We start from the raw sequence: 22,574 nt of genomic DNA, 5'->3' as shown, positions 1-22,574 counted from the left end.
CTCTCTGTCTCGCTCAAAAATAAGTATTAAAAAAAACAGCTTTGTCCCTTGTCTTCCTGAGGCTTCACTGGTGGAGAAGGGGCAGTGATGTCACTTTGTAAGAGCCACAAAGCACACGCATCACACTGGTGACGTCATCCCCGGTGGTTTATTTACGATGCTTAGGAGTCCGCACACATAATGGAAATGAAGTGACAATGGCATGTTACACCTATAAATATTTTTAAATTGTTATTTCCCAAGCCCACCAAAACCTTCTTAAAAGTTTTACAAGTATACCGCAAATAGTTAAAAGCCTGTAATTCTGGGATGGCTGGTAACAGCGCGAGGACACTAACGTGGCTGGAGGAGCTAAGGGTTGTGACAATACGGTAAGTGCCAGCTGCAGTAAACATCCCTCAGAGAGTCCACACTGCAGGTGGGGGCTGACATACCGGGTCCTCCGGATTGTACTGGATGACGTATTCTATCTGCCCATTTGGTCCATCATCTATGTCTGTAGCTCCGTTGTCTCCTGAAAACCCTGTAAATATTGTGGTGCCGACCGGAGTGAGCTGAAAGTAAAACGAGAAAGACACGGTCACTTCTCATTCATCCAGGGCACAGCAGAAGTGTCCCGGCGCCCACCCAGCCTCTTGTCACACAAAGGAACACAGGAGGCAGCTGTCCACCGCCAGAGACCTGAAGCGCTTCAAGACAACACTTGCAAACCTTACATGGGAGTTCTCGCAAAGGCTGCAATTTCCATCACCACGGTCCCTGCTTTGGGTGGAAAATAAAAGGCCCTCATTCAGCGGGAGCACTTGTGGACCAATCGATGATCACCATTAGCATCTTAGGCCCTGTGGAGAAAACGTCTCTGCTGTTCCTCCTTAAATAAAAAACCTCGATGCATTAGGTTATCGACAAGCTGGAATTTAAATTGTACGAAGGAGCTGGCGACTTTACATTAAAATCAAAAACCAGTTCAGAGACACCAATGAAACGACACGCCTGTGGAAATCTGAGGACGAGAGGCTGGGGACAGTGGTGCCTGGCCCATCAGAGGAGGGAGGGGGCTGACGGCTTCTTCTGTCCTTGCAGGGTGTTGGCAACACTGCCGTGTATTTTCATTTTGGATGAAACCCAGGGATTCGCTGTTATTTTCCATGACCTGTGGGGTACCTCTGTACAGGGAGTGCATTCCTATGTCCAGACCTTCCAGTCCTCAGGTTTTTGCTGGAATCCTACTCATTACTTACATTTCAACTTAACTAGGTATCACCCACTCCTAGACTGCACCCAACAGAGCATTCTCTGATGGGCATCTGAGTCAGGAGACCTTCTTGTTGTGCTGGTGTTTATTTATCTCCTTCATTGCTGCACTGAAATAATGTGTAAATGAATTCTGTCAATAAACAGACCTCTTTGCCTCTACAGAGCAGAGGCTTTTACTTTTTTTTATTTTTATTTTTAGATATGTCTTGGTAGTTGTTCAATGGGATTCTTTCATGGAGAAATTGTATCAGAGATTGAGAGAAAAAAAAGGGAGTTAACTCATTTATTTCTGTTTTCAGTGGGTACGGGTCCAAATCTGTTTGGGGATCCACAGGTCACGGAAATGAGAGAAGCCTGATGGCCTTGGGGGTGAACGGAGAGGCACATACATTCTGTGAACAGGTAGCTGCAACTCAGCCCCAACAAATTCTTGCCATCATGGAATATGGTCTTCTAATATTCTCATTTTATACGAAATGTCTTGGTCCTAAGGTTGGCAATAGATTCTAGAGAATTGAACTACGAATTAGAGGGGCCAAACAGAATATACTCATGGCAGACAGGGTCCCTCATGTCCCGAAGCCACGGGCACAGCATCCCTGCTGAGGGGAAGGAACAGGAGGTCGAGGAACTGGGCCCATGTGCCCGATGTTGGAGACCCTCACACCAGCGAGTGGGCTGGTGGCCGGGGAGCGAGAGCTACACAGCGAGTATGTTCTGGAACAATCACAGCCTTCGTGTGTCATCAGCCCTGCCAGCCCAGTCAGTACGCACTGAGGACAATGTGCCAGAACACTGATTGCTTGTACCAATTCACTATTACTAAAACCAATTAGTTTTTATTTTTTAACACTTTTTTATGTTATTTATTTATTTTGTGTGTGTGTGTGAGAGAGAGAGAGAGAGGACACAAGCAGGAGAGGGGCAGAGAGAGAGGGAGACAGAGACTCCCAAGCAGGCTCCCTGATGTTAACACAGAGCCTGATGCGGGGCTCAAACCCACAGAGTGTGAGATCATGTCCTGAGCTGAACCCAAGACTCAGACACTTAACTGACTGTGCCACCCAGGTGCCCCAGTGTTTTTAAACTGAAGGAAGAAGTTTGAACACAATCAGTTAATTAGTCACCTGTACATTATGAAACATGGTGACTTCAACCCACGGCGCCACATCAGTTATTTAGAAGTAAAACAAACAAAAAAGTAAAACAAACAAGAGAAAAACCTTAGGACTCTCTCACCTGATAATGTAACAAGTTATCTAACATTCAGTGCATTTTTACTATACAGTGACATTATTTTCTTTTGGAAATTTTACATTATGTAGACAGGTTGACAGTTTTCTCCATGCTGGTTTAATAATAGAAATTCAAGTTGACTAGATGTAAAGTTTGAAGTATTATCTATCCACGTAGAAAAAAAAGCAAAAACAAAAACACCTAACCTCACATTGGAATCTCAGAATCCAAGATGCAAATGAAACCTCCCTGATGATTCGTGTAAGTGATGGGATGGCAGTTTTATATGAAAAGAACTATTTTTAGTCAAGGAGAAAATAAAGCATAATAATCTAAATCTCAACATTATCTATTACCCAGACTTTTCAAGATTGAGTTTTTAGAAATAAATATTCTATATAGTATTTGTTTGGAATGGATGATTTGAAGGATGTTACTTCTTACTATGCAATATTTGCAAATTCAAAGACCCTAACCATGAAAAGATCTGTATCTTTCTCCAGCTGTCCAAATGTTTTTGAAACTCAAAAAAGGCAACACAAAACTGCTATGATGCCTTAATGTACTACGACCAATTAATATTTTTCCTCTTCCTCACTAACATGTTTCCTTTAGATGTAAACATCACTGGGCTTCTTGTGGCTCAGTTGGTTGAGCGTCCAACTCTTGATTTTGGCTCAGGGTATGATCCCAGGGGGTTCTGGAATCTAGCTCTGTGTCAGGTTTCATGCTGAGCATAGATCCTACTTGGGATTCTGTCTCTCTCCCTCCCTCTGCCCCTCTCCTGCTCACTCTCTCTCATACAAAACTAAATAAATAAAATTTAAAATACAAAAATAAAAATTTATAAGGAGGCATAATTTTTAATAGCTAGTCATTCGAAATAAACCCCACGTTATTTTCTTGGTTGCCTTTATAAAAATACATTCAGTGACAAAGTCCAACAAAGACGGTTGTTAGACTACATGTAAAAGGACTTACCATGCATTTGTTTATGATGGTAATTTGAGGTTGGTCCAACAAGTAATTTAATTTCAATCATACTCGTTTTAGGACTTAAGATTATTTTGGGGTGCTGCACATACCTGGCCCCAGTAGAATTTATGTGACCATATATATTTTCATAATTCCTTGAAATTACAAGTAGAAATATGATTATACAATAAATTCTACTAGTTTGTGTGTTTGGATGGAAAATAACAGAGAAACAGTTGCCTAGTTGTGTACATAGAGAATCAATCTTACCATTGCCATAATGATATAATACAAAAGTTATGAATGACCTCTATCTAAATAGAATTTTAAGCTCATTTTATTTATTTTCATTTTTTCTCAATAGAATGTATTGCTATTCATGTTTCTTGACATATTACTTAAAAATTTTTATTTAAATTCTAGTTATCTAGCATATAATATAATATTGGTTTCAGGAATGGAATTTAGTGATTCATTACTTACATAAGCTCTTTTCTGTTTTTGAGAGAGAGCATGCACGTGCACAGAAGCAGGGCAGACAGAGACAGAGAAAGAGAGACAAAGAGAGAGAAAGAGAGAGAAAAAGAGAGAGAGAGAGAGAGAGAGAGAGAGAGAGAATATCCCAAGCAGACTCCAGGCTCAGCACGGATCTTGATGTGGGGCTCGATCCTGTGACCCAGGGATCATGACCTGAGCCAAAATCAACAGTTGGCTCTTCAACCTACTGAGCCACATAAGCTCTTTTTAAAAGGAAAATTAGTGCCTTGGAAATGGAATGGAAAGCATTATTAAAACAGCAGCAGATTTCTGCACCACATTTGGTTCGGGTGCTGTCTGTGTTTACAATTTCAGTAAGGGTTAGAAAGACTTTCACTCCAACTTTGAAAATGTGGTATTTACTTGTTGAGAGCAAAAGACTCAGAAATATGCCATGTCATTCATTCAGCATTTGCATTGACTGGTGAGTTCTGTTCTCTTCCATACTTGTATGTTCAGGCCAAAGATGTTGGCACATCTTCTCCTCATTTCCAAATTTCCCCCTCAGACACACAGTGGTAAAATGCAGCCTGCACACTTGTATCTGTGGTCTACAGCTCACATGGTTGGCCTGTTCAGATACAGGCAAGTGTTAGGAATGTTGAAAGCTAACATAAGAAAAACAGCTAAGAAAAAAGAAGGCATGGCATTCTGTGCTAATAAGCAAGGTCTGGAGAGATGAAGAGGTTCCAGTTCACTAGCTGCTAACAAGCAAAAGGGTGTTGGGACACACGACATGGTTTTAAACAATGTAAGTTTTCAGCACAGATTTTGTTCATTATATCTATACCCAGCGGAAGAAAGCATATATACACACACACACACACACACACACACACACACACACACACACACTTCATAAATGTCAAACCACACAGTGGTGCTTTGTAAATTTCTGAATATGATGTAGGGGTTGAAACATGACAGGCTGTTTATTACAAAACTACATTGCCCTATACATTATTATTAACGGTTTTCAGGGCACATCTGCCATGCAGATGGGCATGTTCCGTGTTAACATTTCAGCAAGTCTCAGAAATATACATTTGGTTTTCTGAAGGGCATTCTATGCATGGGATGATCATTGGCTTGGGCAGCTGCCTGAGGGCGTCACTTACTTATTTAGTTCATATCTTTTCCCACAGATGATTTTACAGCTACTGGGAAATACAGAAAACGCACAGATACGTGCAAACGTAAAAGTTAAAGAAAATCAAAGCAAGAAAATTCAGTATTTCAAGAAGATGCATAAGATAAATTAGAATGTGAAAATAAAAAATGAACAGTTCTCAGTTAACCGTCTGTGTATCTCATGATCCATGGTAGTGAACCTAACCTAAACATTATGAACAGTGCTCCAAAGAGAGATTTGTCCTCACATGCAATCTTATTTGCAGTATTTCCCCACACAAGCATTGCATTCATGGTTTCATGTAAATAAAACTGATTCTCATTACCCATGGTAATCTTATTCTATAAAGTCACTGTGAACACTGAATTAACAAATACTGAGCCATTGCTTCTAGAGAGAATACAGGGTTATTACACCACTGGGCAGGGCGGGGGGGGGGGGGACACAAGTTTAGCTTCCTGCAAGGCTCTGGTCACAACACTTTCATCAACCAATCTATATGTAACCTTGCTTCATGTGTGCTACTGTTTAAAGAGGCCTTATTTAATATGTGCTTTTGAGTCACTACCACTTAGCTTACAGCCAGCAGCACCATAACTGATGCCTGAATAAAACTTGTCTAACACACATATTCTCTCCAGAAGGTACGTTACTGCCTTCTTGGCCTAGGAACGCTACACAGCATGGAAGCGCTACACTTGGGGGCCATCTTAAACAGCAAAGTCACCAACAGAGTGTACACAGGTGGAAACAATGTGGCACTAGCTAGACCACAAAAAAGGATACTTGTTTATAGTGAGAGGTGAAACAATGGGCACAGTGTTACCTTGTTTGGCTTTAGTTAGAGGTGTCCACAGGGGGTGATCCTAATTCTTCATCCCTTTGTGCACGTTTGTGAATGACCACAGAAGTTTGGGCATTATTGAATTTGGACTCATAAATAAATTTGAGCAACTAGGCAAAGTTGCAATTACAGAATCAGTGGTAATGAAGATTGGCCATACATAACAAGCAATACTAGTAATGTATTAGCAGCGTGACTAAAAGTCTCAATCTACCAGAAGCTGAGACAGGATTGGGTATCATCTCTGTGTCCACTTAGCTCAATGATCCCCATTCTTCTGAAGTTGTTTCCTGCCTATGAATGTCAAAATTGGATTAAAGCCCTTATGAGGAACATTTTAGATCTGTATTTTCATTGTTTAATAAAAAATTAAATCAATGGAAAGATATGTTGTGTCAATAAATTTGTCTTATCAATAAGGTAAAGTTGTCAGTTCTGTACAAATTTATCAATAGATGTGGAAATTTGATTCTAAAATTTTAAGTTGTCTTAAAGAAGAACTAAGTTTGGGGGAGCCTGGGTGGCTCAGTCAGTTAATCATCTGACTCTTAATCTCAGCTCAGGTCTTGATCTCAGGGTTGTGAGTTCAAACCAAGCGTTGGGCTCCACGCTGGGTGTGAAGTCTACTTGAAAGAAAAAAAAAAAAAACAGAGGAAGAGGAAGAGGGAGGAGACGGAGGAGGAAGAGGAGCAGGAGGAGGAGGAGAACTAAGTTGGAAGACTAACAATACCCAGTTTCTAGACTTTAATACAAATCTTAGAAACTGAGATACTGTGGTATTGGCTTGAGAGTAAACAAATATACCAGTGGGGCAGTATATCATGTGCAAAAACAATCCCCATAGGTAGTTACCTGATTCATGGAAAAAGACAACAGTGGTTGTGAACTCAATGATCTCTTCAATAAATGGTGCTATGTTAATTAGAAATCCATATGGGGGGGGCGCTGGGTGGCTCAGTTGGTTGAGCTTCCCACTCTTGATTTCAGTTCAGGTCATGATCCACTTAGTGTGGAGCCTGCTTAAGATTCTCTCCCCCCACCCCCCCACCCTTGCACTCTCTCTGTCTCAATAAATAAATAAATAAATAAATAAATAAATAAATAAGTAAATAAGTAAATAATAAAATTAAATCTTACAAAAAAGATACATATGGAAAAAAATGATACCAATTCATACTTCACAGCCTACATAATACAAAATTCTGGAACATGTGAGTGGCTCAGTAGGTTGAGTGTCCCACTTTTGATTTTAGCCGGGTTATGTCTCAGGGTCGTGAGTTCAAGCCCCGCATTGGGCTCTGTGCTAGGAGTGAAGCCTACTTAAAATAAACACACCAAAACCACAAATCTAAGTTCCAGGTGGCCTTATGCACTGTGGATAGGAAGATAAATTTGTGCAGCCACTGTAGAAAATAGTAAGGAGGTTTCTAAAAATATTAGAAATAGAATTACCCTATGATCCAATGATACGACTTTGGGGTATTTATCCAAAAGTAATGAAAGCACTAACTCAAAGATAAATGCAACTCCGTGTTCATTGCAGCAATATTTACAATAGCTAAGACACAGGAAAACCTGTGTCCACTGGTAGATAAATGGATAAAAAAATATGATACACAAATATACTCACACAATGGAGTAACATGCATCTTTTATGATACATATTAAAGTATGTGTGTGCATGTATATAGGTATGCATATGTGCATATCTATATCTATCTATATCTACATCTATGACTATAACTGTCTCTACGTATATATGTAAGAGAGAATCACTCAGCCATAGAAAAGAAGGAAACCTTGCCATTTGCACAACACAGATGGACTTTGGGGGAATTGCATTAAATGAAATAAGTATAAGAAAGCACCATATAATCTCACTTATATGTGGAATCTAAAAAAACAAATAAGAATCCTCAAAACACACACACACACACACACACACACACACACAATGAATTCATAGGTACAGAGAGCAGACTGGTGGTTGCCAGAGGTATGGGTGTGGTGTGTGTGTTTTCACATCCCCTGGTTGAAGGCAGTCAAAAGGTACAGAAGGTGCAAAGCTCGAGCCTTAAGAGAGGTAACCCCGGGAGTGCAGTGCACAGTGATGACTACAGTGAACAACAGGGTGTTACATGTGTGAAACCTGCTGAGCAAGTAGATCTACAAAGTTCTCACCACACACAGAAAAACTCTAAGTCTATGTGTGATGACTGTTGCCTAGACCTACTGTGGTGACCATTCCAAATATGCACGTACACCAATCATTTCACTGTATGTCTGAGATTACTACATCATGTGCCGATTGTATCTATAAAAATATACATCACAAGAGTGAGGAGCCACTAAACTCTACACCTGAAACCAATTTTACGATGTATGTTAAATAACCAGAATTTAAATCAAAAATTGAAATAAAACTTGCAAATTATAAGATACAGTTTAGAAAACAAGATCCTATCTTCGAGATACTACAATCAGCAAACGTTAAATAAGAAATATGAAAAAAACCATGAAAACTATGGACAAATTGTACTACATTAAAAATAAGAACCCCTATCTATTACCACTAATAAGAAAGTAAAAATATAAAGAAAAAAGTGGTGGAGATCCATTCAGTACGTATATGCAGCAAGGAAATTATGTTCGGAACATATAAAGAACTTCTACAATACAAGCAAATGACAGACGCTTGAATAGAAAACTCACAAAAAAGAGCGTAAGCTTGTGGCCAATAAACATATAAAAAGTGCAGACTTTCATTAGGCATCGGGAAATCCTAATTAAAACACCAATGGAACATGACTCAATGCCCACCAAACTGGCTAAAATTAGTACCAGTGAAAACACCAAGTTCTGTTCCTGAGGTACAGCAGGTTGATTTTGCAGAGGTGAGGGTCGGCCTCCATGTTCTAATGCACCCAGGGCGGTACCCGCCTCAGCACTCTGAATGGCCGTTGACTTATCTGCACCGGGGTCCCGACAGTCCTCCAGTGCTTTGATCATACTTCATGATCCTTTGAAGATAAGCTGTAGTGTTTGCACGGTGTTAGAAATCCCTGCTCTCTCATTTACGTGGTCCTCGAAAATGGACCTATTTTAAAATGATGAGCTGCTATCTTCTTGTCCCTGCACGGATTTTCAGGGTCTCCTCAATTACACTGGATGGTCTGAAGATTCTCTTCCATCACAGTCATCTCTCCAAATTAGAAGCCATTCGTTCTTTGGTTGTTATTCTTCCTTTAACTTCCTCCTCAGATAAAATAATTGTATGATCTTTCTTGAAAGTCACCCTGCTTTGGAAGTAACGCTTTAGAGCAGTGATCTATTTAAAAACCAAGAGAGCCTGTACAAACGGAGTGTCGTAATGAATTTGTACACGGCTTCACATTGTTGAGGACTTCAGCTTTTTCTTAGGATGACTAAATCACATAGTCTCTGAGTCTCTGCTTATGTATCGAAAGCTTATTATAATCACTGTTTCTGTGACAAGTGCGTTGGTGTCATATTAACTCATTAATAGAATATTTGTCTTATTCAAACATTTATCCAAATCAAAGGTCTATGTGAAGTGTATCTTAAAACTTTCCAGAACTGCAAATAACACACATTCCTGAATTCAAATTCAGTGGAAGTTACCTTGCAAAGAAAAAAGAGTTAGAAAAACATTATGTATGTTCTTCATGTTCCCTTTAACATCATATTGTTTTTGCACCTGTGTGGAGAATCTGGCTTCCCTATTTTGGTCATGAAAGCCACATAATTACTATTGAAAAGCGCTTCCTCTGAAGAAATCATTAAAGGAAAATTCATGCAGATAAGTATCTTCAAAATAAGAGGATTTATTATTAGAGTGATAATTAACTCTATTCATCTTCACTAAAAACTAAAGCAAATTTAAGCAAGTAAGCTTAAATTGAATTTATGCGTGTTTATCTATACATACACACACACAGAGAATGTACATGTATGTGTATGACCTTGCTAAATTTGAAATTTCTTGAATAGCTGGCTACTTGAATCCCTTAAAACAGCTGAAACCCATTTCCATGTTTAAAGTAGAGAATATATATTTTATGTGCTTCTTTCCTGTCCCTTAATCTCCTCCTCTTTTTTTCTTTTATTGCTTGTCTTCCTTTTCCCAGAGAGAATGTGCCTAATTCCCTGGAGGAGGAAAACGGGGACCAGTGAAAGGAACTGAGGCTTAGTCTTCTTCTCTGGGAGCTTTTGTGTGCTGTGAATTACATGCCGGTGCTGTCTATTCAAAGAAATTCTATGCATGGGCATGGCTCTGAAGGTCCAGTCATTTTTTTTATTCCTTGAATAGTTGAAGATATTTATCAAGTTTCCAATACATGAACGTTTCATATATATTTTATATACATGTCATATATGTGTGTATGTGTGTGTGTGTATATACATATATATATATACGTATATATGTATATATATACGTATATATATATATATGGTATGTATATATATATATATGGTATTTTCCAACATATAAAATATATAAATTTTAAAAACCATTTTATATCCAGCAAATATAAGGAATACATATATAAAATGTGGTAAAAATTCTTAAATATAGACAAAATCTCACTCTTACGCTTCCTCAAGGACAACATCTGTGCTCTTAGATCCAGTAAAATGACTGATAAGAATAGATGTCTAAAAATACATGTATTAATGAAAGCAGAGGATGCTGCCATGATGAAATGTGAACGAAGAGCACAAGACTAGGAATTTGATCAGGACAGTGACCGCTCAACTGGAATACATTCAGAGTTGACGTCATTTCACCATTGTGAGAAAAATCTGGGTTGGTCAGTGTTGTTCCACTAATTCCTGCCAGTTTACAGATTTACATTTTGCATTTCATTTGTCAAGACATCTTGATTTTCAAATACATAACTTTTTTTGAAGCATAGTTCCAAGGCAAAGTTAACCACAAGAAAGGATGGCCAGAACCTATACTAAGTATTTCAAAAGTATTATCTCTTTTCGTCCTTTAAACAACTTTGTAACATTATTTTTTGTTGTTATACTTATTTTATAGTTGAGGAATCACAGGCAAAGAACTTCTTTCTTTTTATGTAAAAAAATTTTTTTTTAAATGTTTATTTATGTTTGAGAGAGTGTGAGCAGGTGAGGGGCAGAGAGAGAGACAGAATCTGAAGCAGGCTCCAGGCTCCGAGCTGTCAGCACAGAGCCCGAGGCAGGGCTCGGACTCACGTACTGTGAGATCATGACCTGAGTGAAGTTGGACGCTTAACCAACTGAGCCACCCAGGCGCCCCAAAGAACTTCTTCTTGATGTCATAATTCTACTGCTTGGTAGATCAGGACTACAACACAGACTGCCTGACTTCAGAGTATAAATTCCCAGGCACTGTGAAATATATTATTTCAGAAATTTCATAATCTGCTATTAATAAACTTTGGAGTAAAGGGGAAATGAAAGAGGAAATAAACACAATGTGGCACACACCAGAACGCAACACACAGATAATCTGAAATCATGCAATTTGGAGATAAATTATGTTTGGCCCTAAGGAAAAATAGTCTTGTGATATCTTATGGAAAGACAAAGAATTCAACGAAGCTAGTGTCTGCATTTCAGAGAACTCATATTCTGATTGCCATTGAAAACAGGTAGATTCTCAGCAAGCAGATTATTTCATAAATTCCCAAATTATCATTTCAGTATACTCACCTTTTCACTCATAATCAAACCTTCATTGCTAGTTTATTGCATAATGCCTAAAGAAGCACTCAACAAATGCTCAAGGGGCAAAGAGAAGTAGCAGTACCCGACCACAGTGATTTGCATTTCATCAACGGTTTTTCAGCAAATCAGTGTTTCACAAATCACTCATAAAAATGTTAGGCAAATGTCTGAAGAAGCCACCCTTATCAGTAACAGGACACATTGATGGTGTGTGTCTCTTTTGTTATGTCCTATGAAAAACACCTATTATCTTTGTGGTATTTCTGAACAAAATTTATAATCATGAAGAGGTATCAGGTAAACGCAAATTGAGAAATAGTCTATAAACTGCCCTACTCTTGACAATTAAAGTCATTAATGGCAAGGGAATACGAAGGAGCTGAGATGGAGACCTCAAAGCCTGTAATGAAATGCAACGTTTGATCTTAGATAAGGATTTTAAAGGGAAAATAAGCAAAAGTTAAAAAGGGTCTATATATGATATACAATATATATTATGCATATGACTATATGGCATATATACACACAAGCAATATATAGACACATGCATCTATTATCTATCATCTATCACCTATCTATCACCTATCTATCATCTATCTATCTATCTATCTATCTATCTATCTATCATCTATCTAATTACTACTAGAAAGAAAGTATCTGATTGGTACTCCTCAAAACTGTCAAGGCCATCAAAAACAATAAAAGTACCAAAGTCTAGAGAAGACTAAAAGAGATATGATGCCTAAAATAAAATAATATGACATCCTAGAAACCTGGAACTAGAATAAGGACATTAGGTAAAAACTAACGACATCCAAATAAATGTGGATTTTAGTTAATAATCGTATTTCACTGTTGTTAAAGATGTCCGATACTAATAAAAGCTGTTAACAATACCAGAAATTGGATGTTGGTTAAATGGGCACTCCATTACTTCTATTAAAATGTTATTTAGGGGCGCCTGGGTGGCGCAGTCGGTTAAGCGTCCGACTTCAGCCAGGTCACGATCTCGCGGTCCGTGAGTTCGAGCCCCGCGTCGGGCTCTGGGCTGATGGCTCAGAGCCTGGAGCCTGTTTCCGATTCTGTGTCTCCCTCTCTCTCTGCCCCTCCCCCGTTCATGCTCTGTCTCTCTCTGTCCCAAAAATAAAATAAACGTTGAAAAAAAAAATGTTATTTAGGTCTAAAAAGTTCTGATATTTTTTAAATAAATAATAGAAAATATGATCGTAAAACAGACCATATCCATTGGCACTTTCATAACAAAATCCAAGACTTGAGTATATCATTTGTTATATGAAAAATATTTTTAAAATAATAAAGCCGTGTTCCTTTACATTTAATTTTTATATACATAAAGTATATATTTGGAACAATTCTCAGCCAAAACATTAAATAAGGTACACCTGAAGGCGAAAGAAGAAACAAAAGAGAGAGCAAGAGATTCTCATACTTTTCTATGGTTTAATTTGTCTGAGTTCAGCTGCTAGTTTCTGATAGGTATGAACATTAAAATGTTTTTAATCATTAACTTAATCTTTAAAACATTTAGAAAGCAATTTTTTTTGATGTTCATTTATTTTTAAGACAGACAGAGACAGAGTGTGATGCAGCAAAGGGGCAGAGAGAGAGGGAGACACAGAATCCGAAGCAGACTCCAGGCACTGAGCTGTCAGCACAGAGCCCGACATGGGGCTCAAAGCCTCAAACTGTGAGTACATGACCTCAGCCCAAGTCAGGAGCTTAATTAACCAACTGAGCCACCCAGGTGCCCCGAAACCAATTAAAAAAAAAATTAATGAGCACATTAACTTAACAGGTATTGTTGAAGAAAAGTACTATACAATGTCAGAAGAAAAATGTGTAATGGTATTTAATATAAAATAAAATAAAAATCCTAATTAACCAGCATATGATACCAGCTAATATGAAATACCCTCTATGGTATGTAAACTATTATACATGTAGTTGGGCAAGATGGTCATCTTGGTATGTTGGTCATCATGTCACTTTTTATAATTCTTCATGAATATATAGGCATTCTATAGAAAAAGTTTCATATATATATATAAAAAGGATACATATACATATATAGGACATATATATTATATAAAATATATAAGTATATATAATACATAAATGACATATATGTATATATATATCTCCTTTTCTTACAGTCCAAATCTGATGTTATGTCATCACCATCCCCCAACCTACTTTATATTTTATAGTTATTAGTCATAAATAAGGTATTTTAGTGCCCCTGCCATAATGCATTAAAGGGAGTTTTCAAGGTTATTAATCTCACAAAATTTAAACAAAGTGAAAGAGAGAATCTTTGTTGATTTGAAGTTGAAAACCATATAATAAGGAAAGTGAATAAGATGAATTTTAAAACTGTATTTATCAGTCTCAGTGTTACATGGGATTAAGTCTTTCTCATTTTTTTAATTAGTCTATTATTTTCCCCATAGTTTAAGAAATATGAGCAGTAGCAACATAATTAGAATAAGTATAAGGTAGTAGGGGCCTTGGTGGGTCAGTTGATTGAGTTTTTGACTCTTTTATTTTTAATTTTTTTTAACATTTATTCATTTTTGAGAGACAGAGAGAGACAGAGCATGAGTGGGGGAGGGGCAGAGAGAGAGGGAGACACAGAATCAGAAGTAGGCTCCAGGCTCTGAGCTCTCAGCACAGAGCCTGATGCAGGGCTCGAACTCACGGACCATGAGATCATGACCTGAGCAGAAGTCAGACACTTAACCAACTGAGCCACCCAGGTACCCAGAGTTTTTGACTCTTGATTTCAGGTTAGGTCATGATCCCAGGGTTGTGGGATTGAGTCCCAAGTCTGGCTTCCTGCTGAGCATGGAGCCTGCTTAAGATTCTCTCTCTCCCTCTCTCTCTGCCCCTCCTCCACTCACATGCATCGTCTCTCTAAAACAAAACAAAACAAAACAAAACAAAAGTCTAAAAGTAAAGGGTATAAGCTACGTAGTTATTAACCTAAAAATGTGGTAAAAATAAAAATAAATTTAATAAAACATTTCAGCAAAAAAGAAATGTTTCAGGGGCGCCTGGGTGGCTCAGTTGGTTGAGTGTCCAGCTTTGGCTCAGGTCATGATCTCAACAGTTTGTGAGTTTGAGCCCCACATCGGGCTCAGAGCCCTGCTGTCAGCCCAGAGCCCGGAGCCTGTTTCGGATTCTGTGTCTCCCTCTCTCTCTGCTCCTCCCCCACTCGTGCTCTGTGTCTCTCTCTCTCTCTCTAAAAAATAAATAAAACATTTAAAAAAAAAAGAGAAATGTTTCATAGTGAAAATAATCATGTGTATTTTACGTTGAAAATTAAATTTGGGGAAGCATGACCTCATGAATGTGGGGAGTGCAGGATCTAACGAAGTAGTTGGCCATCACGCCCTTGCGACCATTCCGTGAATTCACAGAGCATCTCCAGAATTGGAGGCTTGGCCTTACCTCCTCCGTATCCTTTAGTCTTCAGTAAACTATCCCAAATACACTATTATCTCTTCCATCCAGGAAACCAAACCTATTGGAAATTATTCAATTTTCTGTGATCACACAGATAAGAGGCACAGCCCCTTCCTGAAGTCACCACCTCGGTTTGACAATACAAAACACGGTGCCCCATTCTCTCTAACATTCTGTTAGCACATCATTCTTGTACTGAACTATGAACCAGGACAATAATTTAGACCCAACAAGTAAGGGTAACTGTTTTTCAAATTAGTACTAATACTGTTTGTATGATTGGTCTTACATACTCCTCAGTCTTTCTGAAAACCTTATTTTTTTTTTAATTATTTTAAGTTTTATGTATTTATTTTGAAAGTGAGAAAGCGTGCTTGCAAGTGGGGGAGGGGCAGTGAGAGACAGGGGGAGAGAGAGAGAATCCCAAGCAGGCTGTGATCATGACCTGAGCCGAAATCAAGAGTCAGACTGTGAACCGACTGAGCCACCCAGGTGCTCCTGAAAACCTTATTAAAAAAAAATTTAAAAAAAATCTTTTAATGTTTGTTTATTTACTTATTTATTTTGAGAGAGAGAGAGAGAGAGACAGAGAGAGACAGAGCATGAGCAGGAGAGGGGCGGAGAGAGAGGGAGACAGAGAATCCGAAGCAGGCTCCAGGCTCTGAGCTGTCAGCACAGAGCCCGACGAGGGGCTTGAATTCATGAGCTGTGAGATCATGACCTGAGCTGATGTCGGACTTAACCAACTGAGCCACCTATGCGCCCCCTGACAACCTTATTTTAAGCCATGGTGAAGGGATATTCAAAACTGCATGGAGTTTTCTTCATATATATCTGCCAAATTTGTCCTTCTCTTCCTTGATGCATTTGTACAGTGCGGTGATCAAGCGCTTGGGTTAGGAGTAAGGTTGCCTCTGTCTCTGGCTTAGAGCCACCAGCCATTAGCAGTGAGGTTCTGTGCAAATGAATAAATAGCTCTCTAGTTCTGCAATTTCTGCAGCACTCACATAATGTACATCTATGTGAGGGTGCAGGTAAGTCTTAAATGACACACTTCATGGAAAATATTTACCATTAATACATGTACTTAATGACAATTGTCATGAATTATCTGGTAGTATGGTAGAATCAATCTACCATTATCATTGTCATCTTCCTTATTCCATTCAACATCAGGAGAAATGATGTCACTAGAGTGGCAAGGAGATCTATGTAGAAATCTTTCTGTGAACAAAACTTGGATAAGAATAAATTTAAGATTTATCTGGTGTGAAGTTATTTAAGTTTGTCTAATGTTTATTATTTTTGAGAGAGAGAGAGAGAGAGAGAGAGAAGGAGGGGCAGAGAGAGAGGGAGACACAGAATCTGAAGCAGGCTCCAGGCTCTGAGCTGTCCGCACAGAGCCCGACACGGGGCTCAAATCTACAAACCATGAGACCATGACCTGAGCCGAAGTCGGAAGCTGACGCTTACGTGACTGAGCCACCCGGGCACTCCGGTGTGAAGTTATTTTGTAATGAGTATTACTAATAATAAAAAAGTAAAGAAAAATACTAGAATTGTTATAAACCTAAACTTTATAGATGTTTAAGCTGTTAATCAGGACACGACTTACAATGTACTAGTAATGTCAATAATCACGAAATAACTTGATTGTTCGCTAAACCCAAGGTTATTTCAACTGCAAACCCTCACCTTCTTAAATTACAAACTCCATTTTAAATTTAGATTAATGAAACATTCCTTAAAGTTTCTTATTATTAATAGCTTAGAGAACTTGATCAAACACAGATTTATTAAATTGACTCTGATGCTCCTGAGACCATCGGCATCGAGCCTCACAAAGCTGCGCCTGTAGGAAAATTTTGCAGAGAAAGGAAAGGATATTTGGTCAAAGAGGAATCATTAATATCACTTCATAAATAGGACTTCCGGGTCTCTGGGTGAAAAGTAGGGTACAGATTCTAAAGTGGTATAACAGTCATATCAAAATAAACACAGGATTTCCCCCTATAGTTATATAAAAAGAGTGATAATTCACATAAATCCAGTTTCCCCAAGAGTTTGTAAAAATAACTATAATTCTCATAGTTCATATTTATCAAGTTAAAGAAAAAAAGTGTGTTTCCTTTATTGTCATCACTGAAATGTCAACCTACGTAATTTACCACAATATTCCAGAAAGCTTTTATTTGTTTCTTTAAAAACTTTACCACTGGGCGCCTGGGTGGCTTAGTTGGTTGAGTGACTGAGTAACCAACTCTTGACTTCCCTTCAGGTCATGATCCCACAGTTCTGGGATTGAGCCACAAGTTTGAGTTTTGCACTGAGCATGAAGCCTGCTTGGGATTCTCTCTTTCTCTCTCTCTTTCTCTCTCTCTCTCCCTAAGCCCCTCACCCATGTACTCTCTAAAAATAAACTTTAAAGAAAATTAAAAAAAAACAGCTGAATTTAGTTTAAAATAGTTACAATTGGATCTCCATTTTGGCAGTTACTATGAACAAGGTATTCCTGTTTAAATCCATTATGCTTATTCCTTATGTATAAAAAATTTCTTTAAAAAATATTGACCTTGGCCCCAGCAAACTTAGGAAACTCATTTTTAACTGCAGTCGTTTGCATGTAAATACTGTTGGTTTTACATATATTCACCATTAGTGAATAATGAGAGGTTTTTATGTAATTTTCTATATAATGTGGGGAATTTCTATATTGTTTCTGTTGTTTTTATTAATTTTAAGCTCAATTGTACCATGATTAGAAAATGGACTCTGTGTAATTTCAGCCATTTGGAATATGTTGACACTTCCTTTATAGCTTAGTGTTTGGTAAGTTCTTAAGTGTTCCACGTAGTTGAAAGGGATGAATTCCACAGTTGTCAGATTCAGTGTCCCTTCCATAAAAATCCACCAGGTCAAATTTGCTAATTTCATTATTCAAATCCTCCACCTGTTTTGTCCTACCTATTTTATCCCCTATTTGTCAGTCAATAAAAGAGGTTTTATATTGTCTATTGCTTCCATAAAAAGTTGTTATAAATTTAGTGCCTTAAATTATTTTTATATAAATTCTTTTGTATACCTTAATTATCTCATAGTTAGATTGGTCAGAAGTCAGACAGTCTCACCAAACTAAAACCAAGTATCCCCAGGGCTGGATTCCTTTCTGGAGGTTCGGGGGATGAATTCACTTCCAAGCTCATTCAGGTTATTGGCTGGACTGAGTTATTTTTGCCAGTGTAGGGAGGAGGGACCTGATTCCCTGCTAGCTCTTAGTGTGTCGTGCGTCTCTGTCCGTAGAATGTATATCCAGCTCATGGACACATTCATCCTCAAAGCCAGCGATGGTGGGTTGACTGTTTCTCACTCTTTATTCATTTTGATCTCCCTCCCTTCTTCGTATTTCTTGCTTTCTCTGTCCTGGACTCTCAGACTCCAGCCAGAGAAAGTTCTATTCTTTTCAGTGCTCACATGAGTAGATTGGACTGTGCAGGATAATCCGGGATAATCCCCCGATTAACTTCCATAACCTTAATCATATCTGCAAGGTTCTTTTGCCAGGGATTAGGACATGGTCATCTTGGGGCACTATCATCCTACCTCCCACAGGTTTTAAAATATCACTCTAGGATCATGGATTTTTCCATTTTACCTTTAATTCTTTCAACACTTTATCATTTCTGAGGTCATGTTATTAAGTGCAATTGAATACATAATTATTCTAACTTTCTGGCAATTTGAATCTTTATCATGAGGAAAAGTTCCTTTTATTCTCTACCAATGTCTTTTCCCACAAAGTCCATTTTGTCTGGTAATAGTATAGCTACAACACCTATTATATAAAAACTGACTACATGGTGTATCTACTTCAATTTTCTATATTTTAGATTTCTGAGTCCTTATATTTAACTGGGTTTCGTGTCAACTGCCTTCATTTGGCTTTATTTTTGAATTTAGTTTGACAATTCTTTTCGTTTTGAGCATTTTCTCCTTTACTTTTGATGCAATCTTTGAACAGGATCATTTATTTATTTATTTATTTTTAATTTTTTTTTTCTTTCAACGTTTATTTATTTTTGGGACAGAGAGAGACAGAGCATGAACGGGGAAGGGGCAGAGAGAGAGGGAGACACAGAATCGGAAACAGGCTCCAGCCTCTGAGCCATCAGCCCAGAGCCTGACGCGGGGCTCAAACTCCCGGACCGCGAGATGGTGACCTGGCTGAAGTCGGACGCTTAACCGACTGCGCCACCCAGGCGCCCCTGAACAGGATCATTTAAATCTACTCTTAATGTATATATTTTATCCTGTCCATTCTGTATTCCTTTTCAATTGCCCCTTTGCCTTACTTTGATTAATACGCATACTCTTCATTATTTTACTCATTTTCTAGGCAATAAAGACCTTAAAATACATCTGTCAGTCCTGGTTTATAACTGAAGTGTTCTGTGACTAAGAACACATAGTTCTTTGATGATTTCAAGTATATATATATTCACTCAATTATTCAGTTTCACTTTGTTTACTTATTTGTTCATTTGCTTGTTTATTTAGATTTTCTAATTCTTCTAGTTATATCTTAAAGAGAATAACTGGGCCTGACTACCTAGTCTATCTCAATCAGAAGCAGAAGATGGCATTGTTTTGTGTGACTGGAAATAATGAAGATTATGTGACTTCAAACCTCCCCGAATAACCGTGCAGGACTATCTCTGTGCAGTAAAGCTTCCCAAGTAACCGCACGGTGCTATCTCTGTACCCAGGTGACAAGAACCACAAGGCAATGTTGTAGAAACCTCCTGAAGTTGTTTAAACAACAGGAATGAGGGAAGAAATGTAAATTTTGTATTTTTTTGTGTTGTCCCTTAATTGCACAGACAATATATGTTTAGATATTTTCATAAGAGAAAAGGAATTTTATATAAAATATATAAAATATATAAATTTTATATAAAAAGCAATTTTATTTTTGTCAACAAATTTCATAAATGAGCTATTCATATTATATTTTTTTAAAAAATTTTTAATGTTTATTTATTATTAAGAGACAGAGAGAGACAGAGCATGAGCATGGGAGGGGCACAGAGAGGGGGAGACACAGAATCCAAAGCAGGCTCCGGGCTCTGAGCTGTCAGCATAGAGCCCAGCACTGGGCTCAGATCATCACAAGATCATCACAAACCACAAGATCATCACCTGAGCCGAAGTCGGACGCTCAACCGACTGAGCCACCCAGGAGCCCCAAATTACATCTTTTGATCACAAAACTATGTGGCCATAATGGCAGGATGGTACCTTGTGGACAGCGGCTGCTGGTGTCAGTGGTAGAAAGTGCAGCCGGCCCTTGCACAACATCAGTCTGAACCTCATGGGTCCACTGACCTGCAGACTTTTTCCAGTCCAGTACTGCAAACACATTGCATCTTCCTCATGATTTTCTTATTAATATTTTCCTTTCTCTAACTTACTTTACTGGACGAATACAACATAGAACACATGTAACACATACAATGTGTGTTAATTGACTGTTTATATTAGTAGGCTTCTAGTCAACAGGAGGCTACTAGTAGTTAAGTTTTTGGAGTATCAAAAGTTATGGATTTTTGACTGCATGGGGTTGGGCGGTGGGGGAGTCTGGTGCCCCTAAGCCCTGCATTGTTCAGTCAGCTGCATTCCTTTGCACGAACACAGTCTTTTAATGCTATTCCAGCACAAGCTTGGTTTTTAGGGTTTCCCAATGGAACATGGTATATGTAAGGTGTCTGTGTTTGAGAGAGAGAGAGAGAGAGAGAGAGAGAGATCTGCTTTTCAACCTTATGAGCGCCAAATCCAAGATACTCGACTATGGACGAATTACCTAAGTTCTCTAAACTGAATTTCTTTTCTGTAAAATGTATTATTGGAAGGGTCAAACAGTATCACATTTACAGGTCTGCGATAATGTAAGTGCTCAATAAATATCACCTGTCCACTATTATTAGTAGTATTCGCAATTTTCATTTACCAGTTATGATCTTTGGATAAAAACAGAGTTCACAATATGATCATGGGTAAAAAACAAAATTGTTTTTTGATCCCATGGGCTGCGTAAAGTGTTTGGAGGACACTCTCCTTCTTGGCCTTAAATCTCATAAATTTAAGAGGAGAAACATTTGAGTTCAACTGTCCACCTTATCCCGAATCTTTGCAGTTGGGGGAGCGGGTATAAAGACTAGGCAAACTTACGGGGCCGATGTTTACCTCAAAATTTGATGCACAGATTTAGGTCAGGACACCTAGCATTCAGTCTCTCCCCTCATGAATCCTGAAGCTGACACCCAGTTTGTGTCTTCTGGTAGGTCTGTTGGGTTAGAAAAAGTTCCACTCCAATTCTCCTGGCAAGGATTTCCCTGGAGCCTGAGACTTCGTCGCCAGTTCCAGCAACGACTTATTCCAGGAAATGGAGTTGAGAACGGCAGGTGGAAGTAAGCAGTTGCCAGTCTTAGGGTCCTGCAGTGTGGGGACTTACTGGTCCATTTTATCAAACTATGTTACCGATTATTATATATCGCGAATGTTAAATTTGATACGATATTTGGTGTGTGGAACTATCTTATAAACACACTAAAGTGTCTTCTACTCTTAAACTCACTACTGACCTGTGCCCCTTTCCCTCCCAGCCAGCATCCTGAAATGCATTTCATAGCCACGAACCCTCTGTCCTTATTTTCAATGCACTTCAATGCACTGCTTAATTTAACACCGTCTGGTTTGTCCTGTTACTAATTTACCCAAGTAGGACTTGGATTTGTAAATTCAGTGCACTTTCCTTTGGGGACAATGCCCCTTTATTCTCTTGCTACCTCTCTGGTCTGTTTTTCAGCTGAATTGCCTTTCTTTGGCTTGTCTCCTTACTTTGCAAACTACCTTGGGCTAGTGGTCACTAGCCCTCACTAGTGTATGGATCCCTGTGAAAATGTGATAAAAGCTCTAATTTCTCTTCCTGAAAATTGCATATGCACAAATATAGCTACTGTTTGGCATTTGTTTTGTTTTTTCTTAATACCCACCACCCACGCAGGTTTCCTTAAGGCACACGCGTGGCCGCATGCCATCTCTATGGATGGTGACGAGGCTCCCCTATCTAAACGTTTGTTCTAACCCTACATAAAAGGAACCCACCCACTCATGGGGATTCATGGGGAGTCATGGCTTTGGAAACTACTCCCTGTGATCCTTATTGGCTGCAAATAAAGTTTATTTTTGTGTGATCAATCACCTGGTACAGCTTCTGACTCACCAGGACACCAAACGGTCACACAACTACTCAGCTCTGCTCATAGCACACAACAGTATATGATGAATGGGCATGGTTGCATTGTAATAAAATTT

At 38.5% G+C, this 22,574-nt stretch overlaps 1 protein-coding gene across 17 annotated transcripts in view; it reads right to left on the bottom strand.

The window, feature by feature from the left end:
- The window catches only part of PCDH15 (protocadherin related 15), a 789,181-nt gene that overhangs the window by 475,366 nt on the left and 291,241 nt on the right, over positions 1-22,574 (bottom strand). For all 17 annotated transcript variants that reach the window (XM_047088664.1, XM_047088665.1, XM_047088662.1 and 14 more), the window contains one exon: positions 435-554. In XM_047088664.1, coding sequence (XP_046944620.1) covers positions 435-554 — 120 coding nt within the window. The remainder of the gene's footprint in view (positions 1-434; positions 555-22,574) is intronic.

The sequence above is a fragment of the Lynx rufus genome, unplaced genomic scaffold, assembly GCF_022079265.1.
Source record: "Lynx rufus isolate CCGP_SWC_20201006 ecotype Redwood Valley unplaced genomic scaffold, mLynRuf1.p SCAF_25, whole genome shotgun sequence".
Classification (NCBI taxonomy): domain Eukaryota; kingdom Metazoa; phylum Chordata; class Mammalia; order Carnivora; family Felidae; genus Lynx; species Lynx rufus.
This window is presented reverse-complemented; position numbering and strand designations above follow the sequence as displayed.